Source organism: Hoplias malabaricus, chromosome 5 (genome assembly GCF_029633855.1).
Source record: "Hoplias malabaricus isolate fHopMal1 chromosome 5, fHopMal1.hap1, whole genome shotgun sequence".
In the NCBI taxonomy this organism is placed as follows: Eukaryota; Metazoa; Chordata; class Actinopteri; order Characiformes; family Erythrinidae; genus Hoplias; species Hoplias malabaricus.
The window spans coordinates 8,956,155-8,973,162 of NC_089804.1; the positions used below are offsets into that span (position 1 = coordinate 8,956,155).

Here is a 17,008-nt window from a genome sequence, read left to right on the forward strand (position 1 = left end):
GAGCGTGATGCCTCTTTGCAAGATTATCCATGATCAAACTGACTTTTGACGAGAAGATAATAGACGAAGCTCCATGAGGAGCAGGCCAGGGGCAATCTGATCTCAGAACAGCAATCATATCTCAGAGCAGCACTTTTGGCCCATGAAGCCAGCTTGATCTTCCTATTGACATTTTAATGACCTCCTGTCTCATGTGTCAAATGCAATTTTGATCATGGCGAGAATGCCAGAATTGACCCTGGACTTGTCTGCGGACTTGTTAACATGCAGCATCATGCACTCACATGAAATTCACGGACCACACAGAGGGCAGAAGGACCACATGGACAGATCAGCTTTAGATGCTGAAGTCATTCTGGCCACTCACCGCTGACTGAGCATGTAGAATAACCTATGGCTTTCGAAGTGCCCTTGTCTTTTAAACAGATTTTGCTTCAAACCTTTTTAAAGCTTCAAAGCTTCTTGCAGGGAAAATATGTCAAGTATTCTTTATTGAGTCTCTTAGTAGATATGAGTGTTCAATCACTGTAAGACAGTGCAGATTAAATCCTTCTATACTCTAACTTTGGTCTCAGTGATGCATAAATATAACCACATAGGCATATGTAACTAATATGCCTGTAGAGATAATAACTAACTCTGACAACACAGCATCATTCTGTTCTGTTGTACATTTGTGTTTATGATTAATTGATTTCTCAAGCTCTGGTGTTAAACCTTCTCACAGATGAAAAGCCTATGTGAAATCCTCTTATGGTAAATGAAGAGAAGCATTTAGAGCAAAAAAAAAATATAAATAAATAAATAAGAAGGGTATTTTACAGAAGATAAGAGCAGACTAGCCTGTATCTGATTGCCTATTATCTCACGCAGACAGCTGATTACGTCTAGATGGACCAGAAAAAGCATTCAGCTCCAGTGATTGAGTAGTGCTGCAGATAACATTAATGAAGTGTACTGGTGGGCTTTATGATAACCCTGAGCATTCTGGCATGATGTTCAGTAATTCACAACGAGGAACACAAGTAGCAAGATTGTTTGAAATATTGAAGAATACAGTTTTATTTAAGAATATTTCTCAATCACTTTTATTTATTTATTTTTTTACGAAGTAGTTTATAAATATTAGGCAAAGGACATCAGAAGCCGTCCAAAATAATTATAATAATAGCAGCAAGAAATCAAGCATTTAATGTGAAGATTAGAACATTTCTATACTCATTTGTAATTATTTAAATTGTTCTCTTAGTTATATGTTAGAAAGTCAACTTAAATTTGAAAAAATGTTTTATTTTTTTTTCTTAGTCTGACATAGTGAAACTGGCTATTTGGGTAAAAAAATTATAGAAGAGATTAGCAATTAATAAGCAAATAAAAAACAAAAAATGTAATATGTAAACAAATTAACATATAAAATCAAATTAGAACAGAAATATTTCCACCAGCTAAACTGCACTGTGCAAAAAAATGTTACCTTAAATGCTATTTTACTAAAAGAAGAAGTGTAAAAGTCTGATAAACTACATGGACTGAAAAATCTAAATTCTAAAGAGAGTACAGAGAGTGGTGAAGCATTTAGTGATGTCATTGTGTAATTTGAATTTTTACTTGTCCCTTGTGCAGATTGATATTTTGAAAAATTGGTGGGCACACAGGGGCTGGAAACTAACAAAAAACAGAGAAAGAAGAATTTTGCCCTTTAAATTATATCACACAAGGATGAAACATGACTAAGGACATAAGTTTTCAATGTAAATACATCTCTATTTTGATTTCAGGTTTAATAAAGAGGCGTCAGGTTAATAAAGTGTAAAGTTTAATAAAGCCACTATAACAAGTAAAGAAACAGGAAGGAAAGGGAAAAAAAAGCAAAAAGAGAAGAAAGACTTGACAAAATTGACAACAAGAGGGCTATTAATAGACAACAGGAGAAAAAACTAGGAAGAGACAAAAGCTATTCACAGGTGGAAAAATAATGACAGGAGGCAGGACATACATTTTAAAGAGAAGATTTCAGTAAAGAGGCACTTTAAGCAACAGCATCAGCAGGGAAGTTATAACAGTGTTAAAACAAAAGAATTCTAATCTTACACAAATTTGACTTGTTTCCCAGTGTAACTTGTTTATTAACTACAGCAAAAACAGCAGCTTGAACATTTTATTCTGATTTAAAGTAATAATTTGACATGATTGTAGATTTTAGTGAGTTCAGCGTCAAAAAAAAAAGTCAAAACACAAGTTTGTTTACTAATTTTCTTGAAATTACTTTATGAGACAAGCAAAGACTATTAAATACTGTTCTGTTGTTTTTTGAGATGTTGCTCAGTGACCTTGTTTACCACAGCGATGCTGTTAGCATGTATTTAAGAATATTGTGACCATTGCTACAGATGCTGGAGCTTAAAGTCCCTAATTTTAACACAGGGGAGGCAATGTGCAACACATTATTTCATTCACACCAGTGTAGAATTCCTAATAATGCATATGCAAATGACACTTTTCAACTGGAGGTGCTAAAGTATCCACATGCAGTGGCCGCAGGTTGTGCCAATTGTTCAAACAACAGTTGCAGGTGGATGCTTTGAAAGCAGAGTTATTATGCTCACCTGAGTCTTGGCTTTTGTACAGTGTAGAAAATGGACTTTCTCTTCTGGGAACGGGGTGATCTGACCAGATGCCCTGCTGCTTCTTTTTCAAATCCTATTGGAAGCCACATTTTCTAAAATGCCTCTACCATTTCCTTCTTGGAGAGGAGGGGCTTTGAAACTCATCTGTATCTAGACTGTTCCATCTCCTTAAGTGCTCAGTTATTGCCCTTTTTTAATCTCCCTTGTTTATGCAAAGATATGATTCTTGTTGTTTAAATGCCACATGTGTGTGGTTCTGAAGGTTTAAGTGCTAAACCCTAGGACAAGCAGCTGTTTGTGGAAATGTTAAGCACAGATTTCCCACTCCACAGTTACTAATACCATATTATCCTTCATCTGCTTATAATTATTCTGCTCTAATTAATGTTTTTAGTAAGTGAAGCATTTTTTCATGAGCTCATTTACACAAACATGCCATCTATTCCTTCACTTACTATCTACTCTATCTGGAGGATTTCTAAGAAAATACATGCAGTTACTCTTTTTTTTAGACCACATATCATACAACCTGTATTCTTCTCAAATAAAAGCTTTACTAAGGCTGCTTTTGCACTTAGTTTGTTTAAATTCCAAAGCATTGTTTTACAATTTATTTATTTACATATTTAAAAAAAAAATTGTCAGCAGCTAAATGGCACTGTGTCCCCTCCCCCGTCAAAAAAAGAAAAAAAAAAAGTCCACAAGTGTTTAGTCATACAGTCTATGCTCTGCAGTCTGTGTGCCATAATCAAATGACTCGCTATAGCTCTTGTTCTTTTAGCAGCAGGATCGGTATCAGTGTCCCTACACAGACAAGTGTAAAGGCAGTTAGACTGTGTGGATAGTACAGGACATGTATGCTGCTTGATGAAAATGAAGACTGAATAGCCTTTCCAGTCCTTTGCTTTGCTTTGAGACAAATATATATGTTTCTTACTATATGTAGGTAAATTGGTCAACACCAATCAATTAATGTGCAAATGTGCCCTAAAATGCAGTGGGTTCATGCCAACATCAGTAATTTTCCTACAGTATATAGGACACAGAACAGTGTTAGAAAAATATCAAAGGCTATTCAATAAGTTTGCTTTTGAAAAACTTGCTTTCCACAGAGATCTTTCTTTAAGGGAACAGGTAAAAATCACTTATGGCCAAGTTTATGCTGTAGGGTGGATTACTAATGTCTTGGAATTAATAATCACACACTGTACAATGCACCTTATGAAACTGGCTTTTAACTTACTCACTCACTCACTCACTCACTCACTCACTCACTCACTCACTCACTCACACATGTCTAACAATATGCTCCACATGATGCAATATTCAGTGCTTCGCATCAATGACAGTGTTATGTTATGAAAATAACTACCTATAGTTACAGTGGAATCATTTCTGCAGTTTGAGACCACAGCTTAAAAGTGTTGCTTAAATTTTCATACAGATGGGGATGACAAGCTGTAATCTGCACAAAAAACACATTTCCAGGAGAAATACCATTTCTGCAAACTATTATACTGAAGCAAACCCTAAAAGTACTTATATATGATTGAGGCACAATTGTTAAGGAAAGGTAATCTGAATCAATAGCAATATTTGTGCACCACTGTCAGTATGAAATAACCCTATGTTTTTTTTTCTTTGCATGATGCAGAGTTAATCTCAAAACAGAAAAGAAAAGCCTTGTGAACAGGGATGGGTATATGGGCATAATCATAAATAACAAAGAAAAGAATTACTTGGGTGGGGTATCATATTCAGGGCTGAAATAGTGATTCAGAGTTTAAGTGTATAGCACTGATAAACATGGATGAGAAACTGTTGAACTACTGGAGTTTTCAAGCACCTAAATAATACTGTGGGGGTCTTAAACATTGAAGAACAACGTGAAGGGGGGCTAACAGTATTCAAAGCAACATTATACAGGACTACAGCCCGTAGTTGTAGAACTACAAAAAGTTCACCTGTGTGATCAGTAGAGCTGTGAAAATGGACAACGTGGAAGTAAATTGAACGTTCCTGTTGATGGTGATACATTGAATTTCTGCACATTGTACTTTGTATAAGAATTATGCTTAGGTGATGTTAGTTTCTCTTTACTGGATTATTACCCTGTTCAAATAAACGTTATATTTTCTGTAATGCTGATCTTGCACAGTATAAATATATTGGCATTGGTGGATACATTCCATATGTCAAAAGTCTCTTATAGTTAGTGAATTCAGCTAATGTAAGATCCACCCATTACGGACACAAACCTACAGTTGTATTTACACACCCTGTATAACCTCTAAAATTATAACCTCTTAAAATAAAATGTTATTCTCTGGAGCAGCTATTCAGTGCTAAGCATGGGCTAGAGGTGTAAAATGTAGTTAAATTGATTTGCCTGGAGTGATGGAGCATCATCCAATACCTTTGGGATGCATTGAAGTGGGGGTTGTAATTCATCCAACATCAGGATCTCACTAATGCTTTTGTGGCTTAATGCCATCAAAGTCTTGCAGAAAACATCCAGTGTCAACATGTGGTTGCTGCAGTAAACATGACTACTACCTATTTATATATTCAATATCAGATAATGTTGGGCGGCCCAATATCCATATTCATTTAGCCATGTAGTGTAGTGCACATGAATATATCCCATATTGGCATCAATCCAATATTCCATATATATTCTAAATATTCCATATATATTCTATTCCATATATTTCCATATATTCTATATATTCTATAGCGCCAATAATCTATGGTTCTATCTGTACTTGTTTTTATTGCTTGTAATTGCTGCAAACTGGAAGGTATATTTTTATAACCTGTTAGTTTTATACTATGTAAAGAACAGGTAACAGAATACAATCACACCTGCTGTTGTTAGGAGCACTAGGGGGAGCTTGAAATGGTTAAAGATTTAGATGCAGTAGAGAATGTGCAGTATAGTGCTTTTTTGTCACATTTGTTGCATTTTGTGAGATTTCCAATTATGTTGCAGCTAATATCTTTTTTTTTTTGGTGATAAAGAGTGGAGCCTTGTATTTATTACTTTTCTTACCATTTCTTACAACCAACATTGCTGATTGTGGTATTAGGGGCAGAGAACTCTCCCCCAAACATTTAGTCTCTGGCCATAGTTCTGTGTTGCTCACCATTAATCCATATTTGTTGAATTATTCTCTGTTACCACTGAAGAGAGAATTGATCATTTAAAGCTGCTTATTGTTTCAAACAGAAAATATGCCTTTACACCAGGAAAATCAACTATTCTTTTATATTAACAGACAAACACTATTATGTTATATCAACTAATTTTAGTAGGCTAGTCACACTATAACTTATTTCACCTGGTATATTTTAGATTTAGTGAGAGAGTTCTGACACCAGATTTACTTCAAAAATAATGATGAAGATTCTGCTTTTTTTCTTTAAAGCTTTCATTATTATTTTTTTATAGAAAGTTTTTAAGAACCCAAATGTTGCCCTGTTTTTAAGAGTGTATGCTTTAACATATAATTCCAAATATTGTCTCTTTTGTTTGACTGAATATGGCTGGCGTGTCCAGTCAATAAATAGACGGATCTGCCCAGTGATTGATGGTGGACAAATTGCTCCATCAGTATTCTGCTTTCTCATTTCTAATAGATGTGATATTACCCCAGTGCTTTGAAGTCATGACTTCTTTTAGATTAACAAGATGCCGAGTGCTTTCATTTCAGGTGCTGGTTTTCTGCAGTGATCATTTTCATCATTTTGTATTATTCTTTCAAGTCTTTTTTGTTTTTCCACTTTACAGAATTCAGAGATCCTTCTGAGATCCTTCATTTTCAGTTCTGTAATGTAACAGGAAAAAAAGGAAAAAAAAACATTAACTTGGTTTGTAGAGTGTATTACGGAAGTCCTCAGCACAGCTGAGATAAATAAAAATGTAATTTATATACCAGCGGCTCCCAGCCTCCATTGTACAGCTACACAACCAGTCCTTGGGCAAAAGAGGCTAGTCAGCAAGTGGAGTTAATCAGTATGGATCGGTGGTGAATTTAATGAAGCGCAGGAGACATTTGTCTTCAACCTGACATATGGCTAAGCTTTTGGTTGGTAGTTACTGAATGCTAAGCAGTGATATTTTAGCGTGAATAAGTCTGTAATTTGCACTGGTGTTTATACTTATCCACATTTTTTTCTCTCAGGGTTTGCGCCTGTTTCCCTCCACATGATGTCAGTAAATGGTATGGAAATGAGGATGATTAGCATACACAGAGCAGTGTCATACTGTGACTATAACTCCATTAAACACCAGAAGTTTACAGACTAAAATCCTCTTGTATGCTTGAAGGGTACGAAGAAGGTTCAAAGGCATATTTGGGGAACTGGAATATGTATTTTAATAATTGCTGGTATTGATCTTGACACAATACCAAATTTTATTAAATTTGCATTATATATCTGACTCCTAAAATAGTTTTAATTGTTTGGTTACTGATTAAAATTCTTCTTAAGTTTCCTTTTTGCACATTTTTAAGAGTAAATACAAATATGTTGTTTGAATCAAAAGCAGACATGTCATGGTTGTAAGGCACTACGCTCACCTCTGCTGAACTAATTATAATTGTGAGATGTAAAAAAGTGAATTGTAACGTCATTTATGTATGGCATTTTCATGTGTCTTGAAGGTCACATTAATTTTGTCCATTTATTTTTGTGCTTTTTGTCAAAACCAAAATTTATGTTAATGCTACATTTAAATGAGGGAAGACATAGTCACAATTATTATCGTTGTAATGATCTGATCACAGTTGTCAGACCTGAAACAAAACTGTCAATTGGTCAAAAGTTAATTGTGTTCAAAATGAGCAAAAGTTCTTATTCTGTGCTTTAATGCAGCTACAGTTTGCAGTTAGTTACTTACATACAATGAGCAAAAAAAAAGAATGAGTATGTCAGGTCTAAACTGGGCTTTAATTCATATTTGGACAGGATCTCTGGCTACTGAGATTTTTTTCTTCCTCCTGCCTTAAGGAAATAACTAGTCTAAATGCCTATGGATTTTCACAGAATTCAGTGAGAATCTGGAGAGTCTGATCATGTGATTCTCTGTGATTTACAGTCACCTCACATGAAAATAGGGTTAAGACTTCTGTTATTCAAAATAATTGTCAGACATAATGAATGCATGTGTTTGTTTCAAATACCTCCCTGTTTTTTCAAATGACAGTTTTATGTATTGATTTTAGTCATACATCTTAGACTGCTTACACGTCTTACACAGTTTACAGCAAATTCATTAAACCATTAGCAGGTCATCATGTTTTTGTACCACAAACAGACATCCCTTGATTGGGATTGCAACATTTGCTTTACTGGAGTCCATATGCTGTGGGGATACACAAACGGGGAGGCTGGCAGGGCTAAGCTTTAACATTTCCCCACCAGAGAGAGTTTGTCCATTACTGAGTCTGTAGAAATGCTTGTTATTTCTGGGTGGGGTAATATGTAGGCATAATGAAAAATACAGGCAGAAGTTCTTTCACTCTCCTTCTGCTTGTTTTTGTATTTCACTCTTATTTTCTCTCCTGTTCTATAGAACAGAAGGCTCTTTCCTTGCACTCTCATTCATGCAGGCATCTGCCACACCAGAGGGCTTTGAGCTAATGTAATTTATGGCATTATTTCTAATAGAGAGAGAGAGAGAGAGAGAGAGAGAGAGAGAGAGAGAGAGAGAGAGAGAGAGAGAGAGAGAATGCCTTAAAACACTGCTCATGCTGAAAGCCGATGGGTTAGCATTCTGTGAACCATTCTCTCTCCACAGCATTCCATTGTGCTGTGTGCTTCACTAGATGGATGAGGGCTTTAGTGACTGCCTCCTTAATTAAAGCAGCCGGGCTATCCATTTCTACATGTGGATATTAGTAGCTTACTTGCTTGTGTAGATAAGTTTTAATTTGTAGACTAACATTAATATCAACGAGAGCACAATGTTGTGCCCTTTGGATTAGAATTAGAGAGAAGGTCAAAAAGTAAAATTCAAAAATGTTGACATTCCTATCACAATATTAGCACAATATTAAATAAATAATGCTGCTTTAGTTGTTGCTGTTTTTGTGGGATGCATAAGCCTGTCACCATCCACATTTACCATCATGTCATCAATTAACTGCCATATACGTTTATGTCATAATAAATGTATTCATTCATTAATTCATTGTAAGAGCTTATCCACTTCAGGGTCGCGGTGGGTCCGGAGCCTACCCAGAATCATTAGCTGCAAGGCAGGAACACACCCTGGAGGGGGCATAATAAATTCATTATCTGTAACTGCTTATCCAGTTCAGGGTCGCGGTGGGTCCAGAGCCTACCTGGAATCATTGGGCGCAAGGCGGGAATACACCCTGGAGGGGGCGCCAGTCCTTCACAGGGCAACACAGACACACACACACCTTTACTCACACCTACAGACACTTTTGAGTCACCAATCCACCTACCAATGTGTGTTTTTGGACTGTGGGAGGAAACCGGAGCACCCGGAGGAAACCCACGCTGACACGGGGAAAACACACCAACTCCTCACAGACAGTCACACGGAGCGGGAATCGAACCCACAACCTCTAGGTCTCTGGAGCTGTGTGACTGCGACACTACCTGCTGCACCACTGTGCCACCCATAATAAATTAATTTCCTTTTCAAAAACAGAGGAAATAATAATGGTTAGTGTAAACAGATGTGATTTTCTTCAGTATCTTTGTTCAGGCTGTTAAGAAATAATTGTGAGGGGAATAGTTATTGATGGTATGTTTTGCAGCAGGCAAACTAGTATCATTAATATTAGATAAGGGATGCAAATACTAAATGAGTATTAAATGAATTAAACTTTTAGCACCTTTAAAAAGGCAACAAAATTATTATGACTTCGGCTCTAGCATGAAGGATGTACACCCTCAGGGAATATACAAAAATTACTTAAACAAAGTGGATATGTTGTGAATTTTAGGCACAATAGTAATTCTAAGGCTTATTATTAACTAGAAATAGTAGATTATAGAAAATTAACTAGAAAATTAGATATTTTTAAAATGTCAAATTTAAATTTAAACATACCCTTATACTCATGAAGCTCACATGCAGCTGTTTCAGACTTTTCCATTTAACTGTATGATTTTCCCTGGAGATTTTACAGGCTGTGCCCAACTGAATATCTGCGTCCACAATGAGTGCATCTTGAAGGATCTGAAGTTGCTATTTAGAAGAAATGTCCCCAGACATTTGTTTGATCTTATAGTGTACCGCAGTGTATATTAGAGTGCACATTCTGTATGTGTACACAGTAAATTTTAAAGCAATTGATTTTTTATTTTTTTTATTTTTTTTTGTAAACTGTCTGTATTGCCAAGGTCTTTTCTTCTTTCCAGTTAGGATACTGTTGACAGCCTTGCATTTAAGGGGATTTTATTGATCCAGCAGAGAAAACTGGAAATGTGGTGACTGTGTGTGTGTGTGTGTATGTGTGTGAGTGTGGGTGTGTATGAGAGAGAGAGAGAGAGAGAGAGACAGAGAGAGAGAGAGAGAGAGAGAGAGAGACAGAGAGACAGAGGGAGAGAGAGAGAGGAGAATTAACCTTCACATCTTACCAGTTCTTTCGTCACTGTCCAGGATTGTGAGTGCTCAGAATGTCGGAGAAGGGGTCTGCTTCTGATGTGAAGAATGCCATGGAGGGAGACAGCAAAAGAACCAATCAGGTAGGGCTACTTATGCCAGAATGCAGTGTAGTGCTATCTAGAACAGTGTGATATGATGAATCTTTCTGGCAAAATTTCATGAAACGTGGTTGTAAGTAGCATTACCTTATGCGTTTCTTGATGTTACTGAGGTATCTTTTTGATACTAACTCATCGTCTAGCTGGGTAATGTAGTCTGCCATTTGACAAACAAAATCATATAGTGAGCAGTAACATTGACAATGTTTTTCATAATTATCACAGTACATCATAATTATGCTTTTCTCATGATGAGATCATATAACTTCGCTTCTCATTCCTTCTCATTATTTATAAGATAGTAAGTCTTTTTAATGAAATATTATGTCAGAATTATAAGACATTTTGTCATTATCATATGAAGAATATAAGTCCTTATTTTCAGATGGTAAGGTGTAGGCTTTTACAGGGGTGTGTCTGCCCAGACAATTCTTCTGGCCACCCAACAAAAAACACAGAATTTAAACTAAAATTGAAACAGAACTCTTGCACAGTGTCTTAGCTCAGATTTGGAAGTGTTTTGTATTATTCAGTGGGAAACAGCATTATATTGTTTTATTCTCTTTAACATGAGTGTGAAATGAAGCTCTAAAGTCTATTCAGATACAGCCTGTTCAGCCAATGGGAAGCTGGGTCACTTGAGTCCCATGGTAACAACACATGTTATTGAGTTATTTGTGTGGATTTTTTATTTATGTGAAAGCAGCAGAACTCTCATAGTCACTAATGTTTATTTTAAGAAAAGTGGCAATGTAAGTTATGTATATTAATTTTATTAAGTCGATGCTTGTTTGTTTTTAAATCTTCATACAAAATATAAAGTTTATATAGCCACAAAAGGCTTTTAAGAATAAAAGTGTTATTAAATTAAAGCATTTCAAAAATCCCATATTTTTAAATATATTATATGAGAGTAACAGACATTTAAGGACATTTCTGGCCATTTCCAGGCCTAGATTTCTGCCATTCATAGGCAAGTGGTTTCTAGTGTATCTTACTCATCTATTGGGCCTAGATTTTTTTTATACGTAAATTGTTCTAGTTCATTACCCAATGCTCAAAATAAAATGTACAATTTAGAGGTGAATTCATTTGTACAGGGTAATGGCTTTAAAACCCCCTACAAAAATCTGAAGCACACTTTCCTTCACATAATTTAACTTTATCCTTGTTTACATCACGTATAAATGACTTGGAATATTTTTGACTTTGCCCACCAAAATGATTTAAATGCCACCCATGGATGACATCTTAGCAACACATCTGGGACCTCTGTATAATCAGTTGGCATGTTTCTATCTTCATTATGACTTAATGAACGGCTATATTTCCCATTGCATAAACAGGAAGTCATAAAAAGAACGCTAAACAAAAATGACTTTTACCATTACAACCATCTGTTGTAAACACATTACTCATATTCTCATATATTTTCAAGGCCAGGCAGTTCCTCTCTGTTTCTTAAAGATGGTAGAGATTTTTGAAAAACTTAGATAGCTAATGTTACTGCTATTGAAGCAAATATATGATCTGCAGTAGAGGAGAGAGAATGGATAACTCGTATGACAGAAATCACCACAACACGTAGATATCTTACATCAATTTGCTGCCTTTATATATGTATCTCTCTCTCTCTCTCTCTATATATATATATATATATATATATATATGTATATATATATATATATATATATATATATATATATATATATATATATATAGAGAGAGAGAGAGAGAGAGAGAGAGAGAGAGAGAGAGAGAGAGAGAGAGAGAGAGGTTAGCATTTCACCATTTTAGTAGAGATAGGTTTTGTTAACAGCTACAATATACTCTTGAAACGATATATTCTTGAAATACTTTCTTTTGTTCCTAGGATCATGACTCAAAGATGTCAGATGAGCTCAGAGACACAGACGACTCTTCAGAGAAAACGCCCAGCAGGGTGTCCAGATCCCCGCAGAAATCCTCCAAAAGACCAAAGACAGTGCCTGTTAAAGTCATGCTGTTGGATGGATCTGAATATGACTCTGGAGTGGAGGTAAGACAGCTGTGGCTTATGTGTTAAGTGTGTGCTGGAAGTGTCATGGGGATTTCTGAGGACTTTAATCTTAATCCTTAGTGGTCATACAGCTACTGCATATAATCTTGTCATTACAGGCATCCTGAATAAATGCTTTTGTTTATTGCATGTGTCAGTCGATTAAAATCTTTACAGCTGTTAATTAAGCTCCTTGAAGTATCTCTTAATTTTTTTTTTATTGTTATTGTTTTGATTGGAAAAAAGTAAAGGAGAAGTGTTCATTTCTACAGTTCACAAGTCAAGTCCGGTCAAGTGGATCTTATTGTCATTTCAACTATATACCGTATGCACAGTACAGTTAAACAAAACAACATTTATCCAGGACAAAGGTTCTATTTAAAACCACTCAAACAGGACAGAAGTGCACGAGTGCAAACTATTTACTGTATGTAAATGTCCATTAGGAGACACTGTATCACAAACATGTAAGAGCCTTAAACCCATAAAGACTAAATATATCATTGCATACATGGTCATTGTATATCAACTTTAAAACTCATTAATTGAATTTACAGCTGTCTGTACTGTCTGGCCACTAGATCCCAGACAACATAGATCCAGGGGAGTATTTTTGGACATTTTTTGTCATTTGTAATTTTTCAATACTTCACAAACAGTCAAGGGCTTAATACACCATTCTGCCATTTAAATCAAAGCACTGTGTTTGTTTTCACACTCTACATTTATCTGTTATTCCCAAATACTTCTGTTTAATTACATGCCTAACCCAAATGAAAGGAGTTTGAATACATCATACAACCAATGAAAATCCCTGAGGTGACACCCAGTCCCGAATGCTACCTTAGCCACAGTAGGTTAATAAAAACAAACAAGCTAGCATTAATGCACCTCTTAGCATGAACAAAGTCATACTTTTCATTCATCACACAATAGAATTTATTTTACCCCTTAAGCCAGAGAAAAGCACAAAGATATCTGTACCTTACTAACTCATTACTTTACCTTGTCTTCTGCATTTGTTGAATTATTACTGGTGTTGGAGAAATCCATTCTCTCCATTTTAACAATGGTTTGAATGTTATAAGCTATTGCAAGTTATTGCAAGAAGTACTACCTTGTTCTTTCTGTATAAACTCGATAAAATGAGCGGTGAATATTTTTTTTGTGAATAGGTTTTCATAGCCTTTAAATCTGAAATATCACTTGAGACTCCTAAAGCAGAGAATTTGTTTACAACAAATGCAGTGATTGTTCAGTTGTTGTTTTTTTATTTGACCATAGTGGCCCTTTAGAAAGTTCCCACATACACACACCTTTGAGAGCACCTAAAAGCAGCCTATGCTTAAATCTGTTTAACACACTACAAAACTCTGAAAGAAATACAAAGCTAAAAAACGTATATCACACAACAAGACTGTGTGCTAATTCAGGCTTTTAGTTCTCTCCAATACCCTGTCTAGCATTTTATGTGATTCAGGAGTGGCCACATTTTGGCATGAAGCTTTATGCACATGTAAAGCGTATATACAGCTCAGCCAGAATTAATGTCAAAGATGTTCTTGTGTAAATGGATCCTCTGACCAATGTTCTTCAGTACTGTACAACGCTGTTCCACTTCTCCTCCTATAGAGGGGATGTGGAGATGACAGATGACTGCATGTGTCATGCTCTGTGCAGTAGCTGTAGGGGATTGTTCTGGGGGAGGGGTGGCACACATTGATAGGTGGAGAGCTCTCATACACTACTCCATTTCTAGGGAGCTCCACATATTCGTCATAGATCATAGCCATGGCAGCCTGCCTGCCCTCAGGGTTCCCTTAGCTGATTGATTATCATGGCCTATAGAGATGCAGCACGTATATGGAACCTTCTTCAGAGACCTATACTCTGGCCTTCCCATTAACCCTCACTGCTGATGACCCGCCCATTGAGAGTGACTTACTGTCTGGTCAAATGGTCAGAGGTCATCTGTAATCATAGCTTTCACACACACTGCTGAAATGAGGCAGAAGTTGGGAAATCATCACACAGATTACACATACGGTAGAGGCATATTATTGGTCACTAAAGGCACACACATTTTAAATGTACCTTTAAAGGTACAAAAGTGGTTTTAAAGTGCACTTTTGTGCCCTAAAGATCTGAAGGTTGTCTTCTTCAGACAGTGAGGTGAATAGTTGTAATTTGTCTTTATGGAGCTGTGTAAAATAAAAGAACCTAATATATGTCTTGGGGGATGAAATGGGGCGTATGAAATCTACACCATTTTCAAATCTACAGATGTAATAAAAGGTCGAATTATGATCTCTAACTAAAGATACAGAGAGTACCACCACAGTGACTGCAAAAGGTACGGCAGTGACCGTTGTACAAATGTTTGTTTATATAATCAGCTTCTTATTTATATGTAATTCTTTTTTACACGATTTAACACTTTGTTATGGAAAGTTTACGGAGGGTAATGTACTTGGAATAAAATCTTTTCGTACTACCTAACTTTATTTTTTTAACCCAGTTGTCTATGCCAGATAAACCTGCTAGCTAACTGGTTTCTGTCTCTAAGAAATAAATCAAGCTGAGAGAATGAAGGCTAGTTTTGCCTCCTTTAGAAAGATAAGGCCAAATATAGCAATACTAATAAATATCTCAAAATGAGAACACTAATTTTGTTTTTATAAGCTATCAGAAACCCACATTAGTTGGAATTGTGCTAAGTGATGGGGGAGAGAAGTTTTGGGCAAGAGATAGTGAGGCCAATTATGCCCTCTTGGACTCACATGGACAGATGGCTGTGGGATCACCAGGGATTGATCAATCATAAGGCCCTGTTAACCTACATTTAAAGTTAATAAAGTTTTCTTTCTCATATAACAGAGATATGAGGTTTGGACCATGACTGTGCTGTCACATAACACATCACAATCACCAAAACCTATTATCAACTTCTAAATTGGAATAGTGTGCAAATCCTGTTTAAAAAGGTAACAGAGAATTAGGGGCTGTTTGTTTGGGCTTGTGTCGATGTGCACGAAGTGTGGCCGCACCTCTGGTGAACAAACTGACAGGAGCATTGAAGCAGCAGCTCATTCACATTCTGATAACCTTGATCAAAATGCACTGAATGAGATACAGTATTTGAAGCGATAAATTAAGTGCCTGTGGAAAAAGATCCCCCACTGGTAATTGACTCCTCATTCTAGATTGATTCCTGAGCTCACACACCATCAATAATGAACTACAGGGGTTTCTGGCAGAATTAATATTTTTATGCTTCTATAAATCCTTACACACCCTTTATATCTATATACACAAATGGACCATGTCCTTTAGGGTTGACCCAAACAGCATTTTACAGGATTTAAATACTTGTTTGTATTTCTGAAGGGTTTTGTAGCAAACAATTAGCTACAACACCACAGTCCAGCTCAGTAGAATAGTATCCTAAATCTGTTTTATTGAAAGCAATATTGTAAAGCTTGCCCAACCTCAACAAAAACCTTTAATTCAAAAGCAGATTTGTGAGCAAAGCATGGATAGCTGACTCTGTCCACTTACTAACTTTGCTTTCAGTTAAGAAGATATAACTGGTGTTTAGTTATGATTCCATAATTAGCATTTGATTTGGATAAGTGGACAGACTAGGCTCTGAAATATTTATTTTTAGTATAACTGCATGTATTTATTTTAAATTTAGCATTGACATTACTGCTGGCAGATATAGACACGGAGAACACTGATCATTTGGCACTAGTGTGTAATTCTCATATTGTCACATGCATATTTATGCTCTACTCTTTTTAAGAAGATGGCCTATTTCACTTGCTTACTGATTAGCTGTTGAATTCCCTTCCATGAATCACCCTTGGCAACAAGTGTGGCAGAGTCTCTAGTGTAGAGACTGCAATGAGGGTGGTTTTGGATGGGTTTCAGTGCTTGGGGAGCCATCAGAATCCACTGCCTCCATTTCATTATTTTGGTGAGAAATATTAAACTTCCTCAAAATCCCACTCTAATATGCATGGGTAATTGAGGGCCTCCCTTGCTAGCTCATGCATATCTGTCACATTTGTAAGAGCTCTTTCTGTCTTTCTTTTTTATTTTTTTAAGATTCTGTCTGCTGTGGTCACTGCTGAACACCCTCTCCCACCCACCCAAATTCCCTCTTTTACTTTATTATAACAAAAAAGAAAAAAAAATCCGGAAGCCTTCTGCCACAGCTATTAGAGATTGGGAGGAGACTCATACACACAAAAAAGGGGGAAAAAAAGCCTTTACCACTTCTGTTGCCATGGAAACAGCTGCTCTGTCTCCCTGTCGCCGCGGGAACTAGACTCCCTGGGAGGCGAATGCTCCTCGTTTTTGTAGACGGGTACTGCCAAAACCAGCGTCTTAATCACCTTGCCTCTGCCACTCTTTTGTTCAGAATAGCCGGGTGTGGCCTTGAGGTGGTCTGCATGCTGGGCCCCCACCACACAATATACAAGTATAATATGCAAAACCTCAAAGTGCAGTTTTATTCATGATGCATGCCTCTATTTAAGCTTACTGCTTTTGCTTCTATATATCATATTTGTCTTTACATTCCTGTGCAAAT

General features: G+C 36.4%; 1 protein-coding gene across 7 annotated transcripts in view; it reads left to right on the top strand.

Annotated features, from left to right (window-relative positions):
• The window catches only part of si:dkey-178k16.1 (band 4.1-like protein 1), a 60,004-nt gene that overhangs the window by 13,767 nt on the left and 29,229 nt on the right, over nucleotides 1-17,008 (top strand). For all 7 annotated transcript variants that reach the window (XR_010802554.1, XM_066670085.1, XM_066670091.1 and 4 more), the window contains exons 2-3: nucleotides 10,270-10,355; nucleotides 12,247-12,411. Coding sequence is in view for 6 of the 7 variants with exons in the window: in XM_066670085.1 (XP_066526182.1) it covers nucleotides 10,287-10,355; nucleotides 12,247-12,411 (234 nt within the window). In the remaining variant the exon portion in view is untranslated. The remainder of the gene's footprint in view (nucleotides 1-10,269; nucleotides 10,356-12,246; nucleotides 12,412-17,008) is intronic.